Consider the following 12,196-nt stretch of genomic DNA (forward strand, 5'->3'; position numbering starts at 1 on the left):
AAACAACGAAGAACTCAGCTTAGTTTTGGGCCTAACGCAACCTCAACAACTTTAAGATAGTGGACTTGAATTTTTTGGCTGGAGGACTTCTGGGAGCTGGAGTGCACACATCTTAAAATAGCTGAGATTGAGAAACACTGCACTTCCTCTAATTCAAGGAAGAAAGAGAAGCTGACTTACAACTGTCTAGTTCCAGTTCTCCTGGTCTACAGGATCTAGTGAATTAATTCTACCCTGTTGCCTTCCCATGTTTTTTGATTTCACATTTTGTTTTGTCTTGATAAAGGTCTACATGGAAAGAAGGAAGAGGAGGAGGGCCAGACCCAAATAGTCTAAGCCAATGATGGGGAAACTTTTAGAGACCGAGTGCCCAAAACCTGCCCTGCCCCACCCCCACCCCGCCCACCTGCAGGGCAACTCACCGCCTCCACAGCCCGCTGCAGATCACCCAGGCGGCCCAGCAGTGCCATGGTGGACACACCCTCTGAACTCTGCACATCAAGTGTGTGACGGGGCGTGAGGGCGGAGTCTTGTCCCCGCTGCCTGGCTGCCATGTGCTTGGCTGTGCTGCTCCATGTGGTCCGTGCCTGGGGGCGACTCTCCTCCAGGGGGGATGCTGGTGAGGAGGGGCTGCGGGAGGAGGCGGGGTTGGGGCAAAAGCACACATACCCACAGAGAGGGCTCTGAGTACCGCCTCTGGCACATGTGCCATAGGTTTACCACCACTGGTCTAAGCATTCTGGTGGAGTCCTGTAGCAAGACCCTTCCCATCCTTGTTATGGGGCCTTAATGATGGATGTTTTGCTGGTGACTAGTCTCCTAAATCCAGTCACTTTAATGACTGGCACTCTCACACATCAGCTGTGACTCAGAAAGATGCAGCAGGGACTGAATTGGGATTGGGTAGCTTTTCTACTGGCAGTATTTTATGCCAGCTCAAAGATGGAGGGTTAGCAAATTTGCTGAGTCGTAGGGAAACGGCCTTTGTTTTGTCTTTTATGTCCATACTAAGCCCTCACCCTTCCAAACTCACGGGCTAAAGAGAACGATGATAACTACATGGTCACAGCCATGATGTCTAGACTTCCAGGGCTCTGAAATTAGGGGCATCCATTGTTACCAGCTACTTTTGTTAGTTTCCTGTTAATTGTTATTCTCAAGGAACAGCTGGCAAGCTTTAGAGTGTTTCCTCACGTCATGAAACTGGCCCTGGCTTAGGCCCGTTTGATAAGCTTGAAATGCAAGAATCATCCGATGTTTTCTTCCCCACCAAGATGTGCCTGCACTGTCACACACACAAATGCACACACACTTCATATGTCATGAAATTGGCTATAGTAAGGCAGGCTGACTAAACACAAAGTTATGTTACCTCTCCATGAACCCACCCAAAGGAAAAAGTGAGAGACCCATCCACAAAAATGACTTTTTTTTTCAAAAGCTAAAACAAAGATACACACAAACGTTTTATCATTTTTTGCTAAATCTCAACACTTTTTTAAAATTTAAAGACTAAGATTGTGACCTGTTTTTAGTCAGCCTGTTAAAAAAAACCTGTCACGTGTGCCTGATTTGTCCTTCTAAACAAATGTAAACTATTTCCCTCTGGTTATTTAAAACTTGCTAATTGAATGTAATGAAGTTAAAATTGGCTTGGGACTCTGAACCCCAAGATGCTTTTTTTTTATTTTAAGATTCCCACATTAAAATGAGGTGTAAGGGATGAGGAGGAATATATGCTAATGACTACTGAACCAGCCAATAAACACCATGGAGTGAAATTGCCTTAGGTCTTTCCTATTGGAATGGATCTACTAGTACAGGGCTTTTCAACCAGTGGTACGGGTACCACCTGTGGTACATTGGCACCTGGCAGGTGGTACGTGACCATCCTAGAAAAGTGGTAGCGGGGGAGGAGAATGAGCTGAACCGGTGGCAGCACCACACAAGTCTTAGCGAGAGATGGCTGGAGCTGCAGGGCTGTCAGGGCTCAGTGGAAGCGCCAGGATCAGTGCCAGGCTCCAGCTGGAGCTTGGTGCTGATCCTGGTGCTTCTGCTGAGCCCTGAAGAAGCACCAATCAGCTGGAAAGCAGCACTAATCCTGGCATTTTTGCTGAGCCCAGAAGAAGCGCTGATCAGCTGGAATGTTGCAGCATCCCCAGGGTTTTGTGATTTACATTCCGATGCTTGGCAACTGATTCATATTTATGACGGTCACAGTGCCCAAGGTCATGTGAAGTGACCAAAACCTGATGCAACCACCCAGCAGATGGGGGGAATAAAAAACAAACACTCCCCCACCCCACCCCTGCTGCCAATCCTCAACAGAAATGCTCACAGTGAAAACCTCGAACAGGAGGAAGAGCATCGCCGTGCGGGCAGGCAGGTGTCTTGTTCGGCTGTGGCTTGGGGGGCACTTTTTTCAGTGCCATTGTAACTTCGAACAGTCACTAAGCGAACTGTTGTAAGTCGAGGACTACCTGTACTTTATCACTTTTTTCCTTTTTTGGGAGGGGGGTCATCAAGTTTTTGACACCCTGCCAGGCGACTGCTGGTACTCGGATACTGCCATATCCTAAAAGTGGTACAATGGGTGAAAAGGTTGAAAAGCCCTGTACTAGTAGATACCCACCAACTCAGTGGTGGGATTCAAATATGTGAACAACCGGTTCTCTGTGTGGATGCTATTCCGGAAGTCTATTCTGGGCCTGGGCAACAAAAAATTAGCTACCGGTTCTGCCGAAGTGGTGTGAACCAGCTGAATCCCACCACTACACCAACCACATATCTATCTACCCTTCTCACAGTTCACAAAACTTTTCTGCAGATGTTGCACCGCTCTGCTTCCAAACGGAAATGACATCTGGAAGTTCAGCACAAGAACATAGTGGGGGAGGGGAATAGGAAAATCAAGCTGTTACTATGTGCTATAGATCTCTAATAGGTGGAGGTTGCAGATTTTATAACATTGTAAATTTCAAAGGAAAAAAAATGGGTTTTCACTAGTTGGAAGTTTACTTGCAAGGAGATTTTGGTTTACTTTTCCCAACTTGCATGTAAACATGGCACAAATATGCCCTGGCAACTTCTTATTTCCATTCCTTTGACACTGTCCATCTGCTCCCCAGCCCATAGGAATAAAATAGCCTTAGCTGTACTGGTGTTCTAGCCAGTGCTTTTTTTCTAAAAAAAAAAAAAGGTGCTGGAACTCACATATGTCATACAATCCGCCTTGCCTACCCTACAAGGTTCCATCCAAAAAAGGTGCCGGAACTCCATTCTGGGCGTTCTATGAGAAAAAAAGCCCTGGTTCTACCTATGGCTAGCAAGGAACACAAACATAAAAACCTGTCTTATCCTGATCAGTGATATAAATCACTTCATCAGTCCAGCTGTCTCAGTAGCAGCCACACTGACTGCCTGAAGCTCTCTAGGGTTCCAGATAGCAAATGTTCCTAGTCCTTCTCAAAACGTGAGATATGAAATCAAGAACTTTCTACCTGCAAAGAACATGATTCATGCCTATCCTATCACACTGTATTCTTAACATTGAAGATCTGAGGAAGTGAGAGGATGTTGCTACAGGCACTTTTTGGCTGTTGAGGAAATTCAGACTCATTTGACAGTGTTTCAAAGAGGGTACCTTCTTAGAGTTTGTTAGAGAGGGTATGTGCGGTGGGAAGCCCCACAGAGAAGGAAATATTAAAAGGGCAGAATATATTTCCTCTAGAGGATTTTAAAGGTAGAAACCCACCCCACCCCCAAGTCTCTCTGTCCCAAACAGAAACCAAGTCTGTAGAAATGCAGGTGATAATCTTGTCAGAAAGACTGGAATCAGGAAACTGGGATTAGGAAGAAAGATCTCTAAAATCAACACCAAAAATCTAAGAGTCATCAGCCCCAGCCCCAGGGAAGCAGGATATGACCCTTGGGACATAATAGAATTAACTCACCATCATCAGAATACCAGAAAGGCACACTCAGACTCAGGTCAAAGTTCATGCCACAGGAACAACTCCAAACAAAAGGCTCCAGAGGGTATAAAAACCCACTCCCTACATGTGCTTGCTCTCTCTTTTCTTCCAGAGCTCTCCTCTTCAACTGCAAACTGCAACCTTCTTTCTAAAGCAGTCGCCATGTTGTTTATTCCCGGCTTGGACCGAATCATGATGAAGACTTTTCCTTCAACAGTGCTTATACAATCTTATAATTTCCTTGGGCACGGAATTGTAGGGCTGTAGATCCCTCAACAGAGTGGGGTGACCCTGTTCTCCAGGATCACATGATGATGATGCTTTTCTTGCATTTCTGCACTAGAAGCCTAATTAATTTTTAGCACTGTAGAGAAATTAATATTCCAAAGGAGTATTGATTTTTGGAGAAGGACACAAGCTTGGTTTACAAGCTTAGTTCTCTCTCTCTCTCTCTCTCTCTCTCTCTCTCTCTCTCTCTCTCTCTCTCTCTCTCTCTCTCTCTCTCTCCCTCCCTCCCTCCCTCTCCCTCTCCTCCTTCCCTCTCTCTCTCCCCGCCCCTTGTTAGTAGTCCAGTTTTGACCCAATTCCTATTGACACTTAGATGAAAATGGTAGACCATCCATAACAATGATTCATAGAATAATTTTTTGAAAGTCACCTGAGCTAAAAGCCAGCTTGCAACAGGTATGTATACATGATCCAGTGATCAGGGAGGCCAGCAACTGATGTCTACAATAAAAAAGATTTAGGACTATATTTTAACAATCAGCCCCAAGACAGCTCAATGTGTAGCTCCGATCTGAGTTCTTATACGTAACTTCTTTTGGCAGAGGAAATCAAAGCCAGGGGGTGGGAAAGAAAGAGGTTTTGCTACTTCAGTCTTGGAAGGAAGCCTGCAGGGAAATCTCCGTAGTGGTACACAGGCTTCCAAGAAGGCGGCATTTAATTTTTCTGTGAGACCAAGATTTCCAGCCACACAATGCTGGGAAATGTGCAGTCAACATGTTTGTGTTGGGACTGGTGCGCAGGGAATAAGCATTTTGGCTGAAAGCCAGTTTGATAAGGAGACCTCTGCACTGCTGAAGCAAGCTCACAAGAGACAGCCCTGTGACAGTGGCTAGAAGTACAGTGGGAAATAGGAGATACCGGTTTTAGTTTCCTCCTAGAGAAATCCAAATGTGACCAGCATCAGGCAAAGCCTGGATTTTGTTCTGCAAAGGAGAATAATTTTAGTGAAGGAACGAAACAGGAATTAACATCAAGAACTCCTGCTTTACACAGCCAGCATGAATCAGGCAGCCAAAGCTGACTGTAGAAAAAAAATAACATCATGGACAATTTCCACATGAGGATTGCATGTGAGCTTGAAATCAGTTGTGGTCTTTAATGTAGTTACAACTGGCACTTAAACAAGCACCATGACTACTTCCCAAATATCTCCAAAACATTTGGAAGTGGGTGTGATTATCTTCGTTCCTAATAACCTCAAAGTATTAAGCCATTTGGTGCTTCCTCCTGCCAACCAGTAAGTTGCACAAATCATAATTAGTGCCTGTTCCTGAACAGGAGTAACAAATACCCCTTTGCATTTGTTTTGCGGTTTTGCATATTATAAATCCCAAGCTGTTGTTATTAATTCAGCTATCCACCTTCAAGGTATTATATTTCCTACATATCAATTCCCATTCAAAGCTAAGAAGATGGCATCACTGCACTGTTTAGCAGCCATGGGCTTCTTCTTTTGTGTTCAACCATGTTTGTGACGCTGATGTCTCTGGTTAGGGGAGCTAGAGAAGGGAAGAGGGCACGTAATGTGCTGCTTGAATCTCGAAGCTGTGAACCAATGTAAAGCAAGAGCTTCCCCCATGCTGGTTACATATATAAGGAGGAAAAATCAGGCTAGGTAGTTTTAGAGGGATTGTGAGTAGAAGGTTCAATCTCTGTGTAGTTATGAGAACAAAATGAAGTGGGAACTACATAAAAGCACCTTGAGCTCCTGGTAGAAAGATGGGATATAACTTTAATACATACATGCAAACAATAAGCCCAGATTTGTTGATGAGGTTACCTGTGAAATCTGCAGAGAGCTCTGTGTTCAGATGCTGGAACGAATGGGTGAGGCAACTGTTCTTGTGAACTGGTGTCACTCCAGCATGGTAAATCTGAAGAATGAATTTTAACTGCTTGAGCTACACCACAGCTTACCTGGAAGAAAATGGATTTGACTGCTTGAGAAGGTATATGTTATGAGAACATAGTAGGACTGTGCTGATGCTTCAGAATGCAAATGCTACATAGAGGGGCCAAAGCTCAGCTGTGTTGGTGAGCTGAGTTGATTTATTTCTAGTAAATGTCATCAAGTTGAAACAATGCAAAGCTAAATTGTCTGAGAGCAGAATAGCAACAGCACTTAGATTTCTATACTGCTTCTCAGTGCTTCATAACCCTTTCCAAGTGCTTTACAGAGACAGCCTATTGCCCCCAGCAATCTGGGTCCTCATTTTATTGCCCTCAGAAGGATGGAAGGCTGAGTCTACCTTGAGCTGCTCAGAATCAAAGTCCTGGCAGTGAACAGTGAGCCTGCAGTGCTGCATTATAACCCCTGCACCTCCACGGCTTTTAATGCTGTTGAGATGTTGTAGCTTTAATTCCCTCTGGAGGAAATTCTTGCCTGACCCTCCCTCCTGACTCCAGAACTTCAGGTCCTGCAAGGAAAATGATGCACTGATGGTTTTGCTGTTTCCTTTCAGCAGAAGAAAAGAGCAAGAGTGAAATTGGCAAGTCTGTTCATTCCTCTTCCTGCATGGCACCAGGCCAGGTGCCAGAGCCCTGCAGGGAAAGGGGCCAGTTATGTTATTTCCTTTTTTCTCCTTGTAGTATGGAGTGAGGAGATTCTTGCTACTGAAACGTAAAGGTGCTCTTGAGCATTACGTATGGATTTCTGCTTGGCATGACTTGATGAGCAGGGTTAAAGAGATAGGTAGTCCTCCGGCTATGATGGCAATTGGGACTGAATTTTCCCATCAGTGAGCTATGTGGTTGCAAAGCTCAAAGTCACATGATCACATCACTTAGCAACAACAATCTTGGCAGACCTGGTTGCTGTCACAACCCCAGGACTGCACTGGTTGTTAAGCAAGTATTTTATGTGACTGCAATGTGGGGAAAAAGTAGGAGTCCTGGGCAAACTGGCTGGCAGGCGAAAGCAATGGGGCAGTAGGTGGGTGGCACAAATGAGTGCTATGGCGCAGACAGGTGCTGCGGGCAGGGGGGTGCCACAGGTGGGCATTACAAAGTGCAGGCAGGCAGACAAAAAAAAAAATGGCAGGAGTGGCTTGCAACCTCCTGCCAGCTTCCTCACTGACTTTGCTTGTGAGAAGCCAGGAGGGAAGGTTTCAAATAGCAATAGCACTTAGGCTTATACACCACTCCACAGTGCTTTACAGCCCTGTCTAAGAAGGTTACAGAGTCAGCACATGGCCCCCGGTAATCTGGATCCTCATTTTACCCACCTCGGAAGGATGGAAGGCTGAGTCAACCTTGAGCCGGTGAGGATCGAACTGCCGAACTGCTGGCAGCCAGCAGTCAGCAAAAGTAGCCTGCAGTACTGCTTTCTAACCACTGCATCACGGCTCTTGATAGTGATAACATGATGGTGGGAAGCCATTGTAATTGTGAGCTGGCTGCCAAGTACCCAAATTGTGATCATGCGACTGTGGGGATGCTGGGACAGCTGCAAGGAAGTGTGGAAGTCCCCCTCATTCAGCACCTTTCTAATTTTGAATGTTTGCTGAACAAGTTGTTGTAACTGAAGACTATTGGGCATTGGTTCAGGCTTCAGTTGATACATAAAAGTTTATAAACCGTAATTCTATAACTTGTTTATTAAGGAGGGTTACTCAGCTCTTTGATGTAAAGCAGACTAAGAAAGCAAAGTTGTGAATGCTAGTACTACTTTTATTATAAGGTTACCGCATAAGTAAAAGTATCTTGCATGTCTGAATATGCCTACCCCCTCGTTCCCTTTATCATGGTGAGAACTAGGCATGTCTAAAATGCCTTCTTAAATTATGTTTCTGCCTTTGACCCAAAATTCATTTATCTGACCACTGCCTCAGTTGTGCTTCTTCCTCTTGTTCCTACTGCCCATTACAAGAGTAAGAACACCTTGATAAATATGCTTGTTTTGGAAGCAAAGATGATGTAAAACGTTTATCTGGCCTTTAGCAAAGAGCGAGAAATGAAGAGATAAAATAATATCAGAAATTGTTTAATGCTATCCTTTGTAAGGTGGGCAATATGGAAGTACAAATCCATCTATTTTAAAGATACTGTATACAGACAGGGGTAACGCATTGGCAGTAGTATATGAATAATGGCAAAATGGAGTAACTTAGGCTTTTAGAAGTAGGGGCTTTGAAATATGTAGGTTCTATAGGAAGCTAGAAGTAACCGCAAGCAGGAGGAAATATAAAAATAAAGATAGGGCTTACCGTTGATCGGTAATCAAGGGCATAAAGATAAGGAAGAATGAGTATAAACTGCGGGCTTTTGCAGATGATTTGGTCTTAATTTTGGAACAACCGAATCAAGCGATTGGTTGCTTATTAGAACTTATAACACAGTATGGGAAAGTTTCTGGTTTCAAAGTTAATAATTATAAGACTAAGATATTACCCAAGAATATGTCAGTTAAGGATAGGGAAAGTCTGGTTAAAGCTACAGGTTTTCAGATGGTAAAAAAGGTTAAATACTTGGGAGTATATTTAACTGCTTCAAATGGAAAATTGTATAAGAACAGTTATGAATTATTATGGGCAAAAATACAAAAGGATTTAAATGATTGGAAAAAATTGCAACTGTCATTGTTGGGGAGAATTTCAGCTGTAAAAATGAATGTTCTACCAAAGTTTCTTTTCTTGTTTCAGATGATACCTATTTTAAAAAAAGAGGTAAATTTGGAGGAATGGCAGAAGGGTACTAACAAATTCATTTGGGCTGGGAAAAAACCAAGGATTAAGTTTAAGATTTTGCAAGATGCCCGAGAAAGAGGAGGATTTAAGGCACCTAATTTGAAATTATATTATGATGCAGCTGCCTTAACTTGGCTAAGTGATTGGCTCAATTTAACAAATAAGGATATTCTTTTTCTGGAAGGGTGGGATTTAATGTACGGTTGGCACGCATACTTAATTTTTAATAAGAAAGTCGACCGGATTTTTAAATCACATATTCTGAGGAATGCCTTACTTCATGTTTGGAAAAAGTATTATTATAGGTTAAATTAAAAAATACCTATCTGGGGGATTCCCAGACATGCAATTGAGGGAACGTCTAAGGGCATGAACTTTGATAAAATTTCGTATAAAGAATTATTAATTTGGTCAGGTTTGGATTGGCATTTAAAATTGCTAGATGTATTAAGGTAAGAAAATATTCTACAGTCATGGTTTCAATATTTACAAATAGTGGATAGGTGGACTGTAGATAAGAAAGAGGGAATAACATTAGAAGACAAACAATTGGTTATTCAGATTAAAAATCAGAGTCAGGCTCATATAAAAAGAATTTATAATGTTTTATTAGAGTTAGACTCGGAAACAGAATTGGTCAAAGACTGTATGATTAAATGGGCTCAGAATATACAGGAACCGATCCCATTAGATTTATCAGAGATAATTTGGATCAGAAATGTCAAATTTACACAAGCTCAAAATTTGAGGGAAAATTTTTATAAAATGTTTTATAGATGGCATCTAGATCCTAAAAAATTGTCTTGTATGTATTCTAATATACAGCCCAAATGTTGGAGATGTGGCAATAAGGATGCGACATACTTTCACATTTGGTGGAATTGTAAAAAGATAAAGGCTTTTTGGATTATGATTTGGTGGAACATTCAAAAGATTTTTAGAAGGAAGATAAAGTTTACTCCTCAATTATTTTTATTGGGTATTTTTGTGGATCTAAATGACAAAGAAACTACGTTAATGTTGAATTTATTAACTGCGGCAAGGTTACTAGTAGGCTCATATTGGAAGAAAGATTCCTTGCCCACTTTAGAAGAATGGATATTTAAAGTTTCTAGTTTCACAGAAATGGCAAAAATTTCTGCTTATTTGAAGAATCATACACAAGAAAGATATATTATTGTATGGAGAAGATGGATAGATTATATTCAGAAAAAGTATGGAACTACAAAGTTTCATTTATTTTATGAGTAAATTTTATAGTAAATGTTGTAGAGATTTGTTTATGATGTTATTGGAGTTAAAGGTTAAGTATGATATTTTCTTTTTTTTTCTTTTTCTTTTTTCTTTTTCTTTTTTACTGTTAACTCTGTCATTAATAACCCTGTATTCTGCTCTGGGAAGTGAGGGGAGGGGGTTTGAGGGTGGGGGGGTGGAAGTGTGGGTGGGTAAGGATAATATAGATAAGGTAATTTATAAGAAAGGTGCGGCATGCGTTCATGTGTTTGAGAGGATGAGAGGAGAAGAAGGTGTAGGGAGGAAGTAGGACGGCAAGAGGAGAGGGGGAGGGGAAGAGAGTAGGAGGGGAGGAGAGAGAGAGGAGGGAAGTAGGGAAGGTTTTAGAGAGGGTGGACGCGGCCTGGGGGGAATGGGCAGGTGGTACCAATGGTTATGAATTTATTTTATTTTAAAATTGTATTTTGTATGATGTATAAATGGGGGAAAAATAAATTTTTTTAATAAAAAATAAATAAAATAAAGATAGGGCTAATGTCAGCAAAAGGTCATAGTTAACAGGTATGTGAAATATAAGGGCTTTTTCCTGGGAGGGGATGAACTGAAATGTATTCTGTTTAGGCGCTTCGGATTAGCTGATCGGATGAGCAGGTGGGCTGTTGAATGCGATAGGGATGGGGGGGGGGGACCAGCTTCCTAAGAAGATATAAATATGTGTTTTTAAAAACTATTTTGTGTGGCTTATTCTCCTACATGAGTTTAAGACCACCAGCTTTTGCAAAAGCTTTAATTCAATAAAACTCTGTTCCTGGAATCCCAAGTGAGTTTGTTTGACTTTGGAAACCTGAGCCATATTCCAAACAGTGGGAACTTCAACCTTCCTATCAGCAAGGATCTCAGGGAGTAAAATATTTAGGAGCTGTGGCAGAGAAGGCTCTTTTCCTGGACCCTGCCAGTTGAAATTCTCCTGCAGGATGGCTCTCTGCTGGCGTGGGTGGGGTGAGCCAGTCCTCAAGTAACCTAAACCCATGCCATGCAGGGCTTTAAAGGTGTTTGAGATAATACCATCTACACAGCTCAGGCATAAGGAAGTTTTATGCAGAGTTAGAGCTTAGTGGAAAAGGACAAGGGCATCAGTCCAAAATTTAGGTTTCTTTCTAGGTTACAGACTTCAGGAGGAGAGGAAGGCAAAACCTCAACTACAGCAACAGTTAGTCTGAATGGCCAAAATTACAATTCAGCAGGCCCCGTGAGTTGTAATTTTGAGCAGATATCTGCTTTGTTTATTTGGGTCTCTGGGAGTTTTCATTCCACCCAGACTTTGTAGACTGCCCTATAAAATGGGAGTTAGCAACCCTTTGCATAGGGTCATTTTATGTTACCTTCAAACAGAACTGCTATAGCATCATATATTTAATAAGTCTGTAGATTGAAGAACACTAGAATTTTCCAATTCAGATTAAAACTCAATCTTAGTTTTATCCTGGCCTTTCTTGGATTCAGCTTAGATCACATATAACTCTTTAGTTTACTTGCCCTCCCTGCAAATTCCTTCCGTTCCATCTGCTTTAACAGGATGCGAATTCTCCCTTGAGGATCTTGTCAGAAAGTATTTGTGAGACATCTTGTTCTATACCTCATTTACTCACAATGACTAGTGGCATGTACGTGAGAGGGAAATTGTATTTGTTCTTAAATTTGCTACTGCTGGAAAGAAATGTGGCCAGACCGTTGTTGGCAAAGGTAAATTTTGTTCTCCACATGCTTTCTTCTGCCTCCCTGGAACAATTGAATATTTCCTCAGTTTTCCCATTATGAATACTGTATATTCAATCAGATATTTATGTACTACTTTTTGGTCCTCATAAAGAGATCTCAAAACAGAGAAACACAATGTTAATAATCTATTCATGGCTTTAAAATACAAAATTATGCGTAGTTATTATAAACATGAGAACAAATACACAACAGAATTTTTTTCAGCAGTTACGTATTCCAATAGCAGCATGACATCTT

At 41.9% G+C, this 12,196-nt stretch overlaps 1 protein-coding gene across 1 annotated transcript in view; it reads right to left on the bottom strand.

Annotated features, from left to right (window-relative positions):
- Positions 1-7,800, bottom strand: part of MILR1 (mast cell immunoglobulin like receptor 1) — a 29,871-nt gene extending 22,071 nt beyond the window's left edge. The window contains exons 1-2 of the mRNA XM_039326795.1: positions 7,669-7,800; positions 6,043-6,136 (exon numbers count right to left, since the gene is read on the bottom strand). Of these exons, the coding sequence (XP_039182729.1) occupies positions 6,043-6,136; positions 7,669-7,800 (226 nt within the window). The remainder of the gene's footprint in view (positions 1-6,042; positions 6,137-7,668) is intronic.
- Between the last annotated feature and the right edge of the window lie 4,396 nt (positions 7,801-12,196).

The sequence above is a fragment of the Crotalus tigris genome, unplaced genomic scaffold (assembly GCF_016545835.1).
Source record: "Crotalus tigris isolate CLP2741 ecotype Arizona unplaced genomic scaffold, ASM1654583v1 scf7180000024345.2110221, whole genome shotgun sequence".
Classification (NCBI taxonomy): Eukaryota; Metazoa; Chordata; class Lepidosauria; order Squamata; family Viperidae; genus Crotalus; species Crotalus tigris.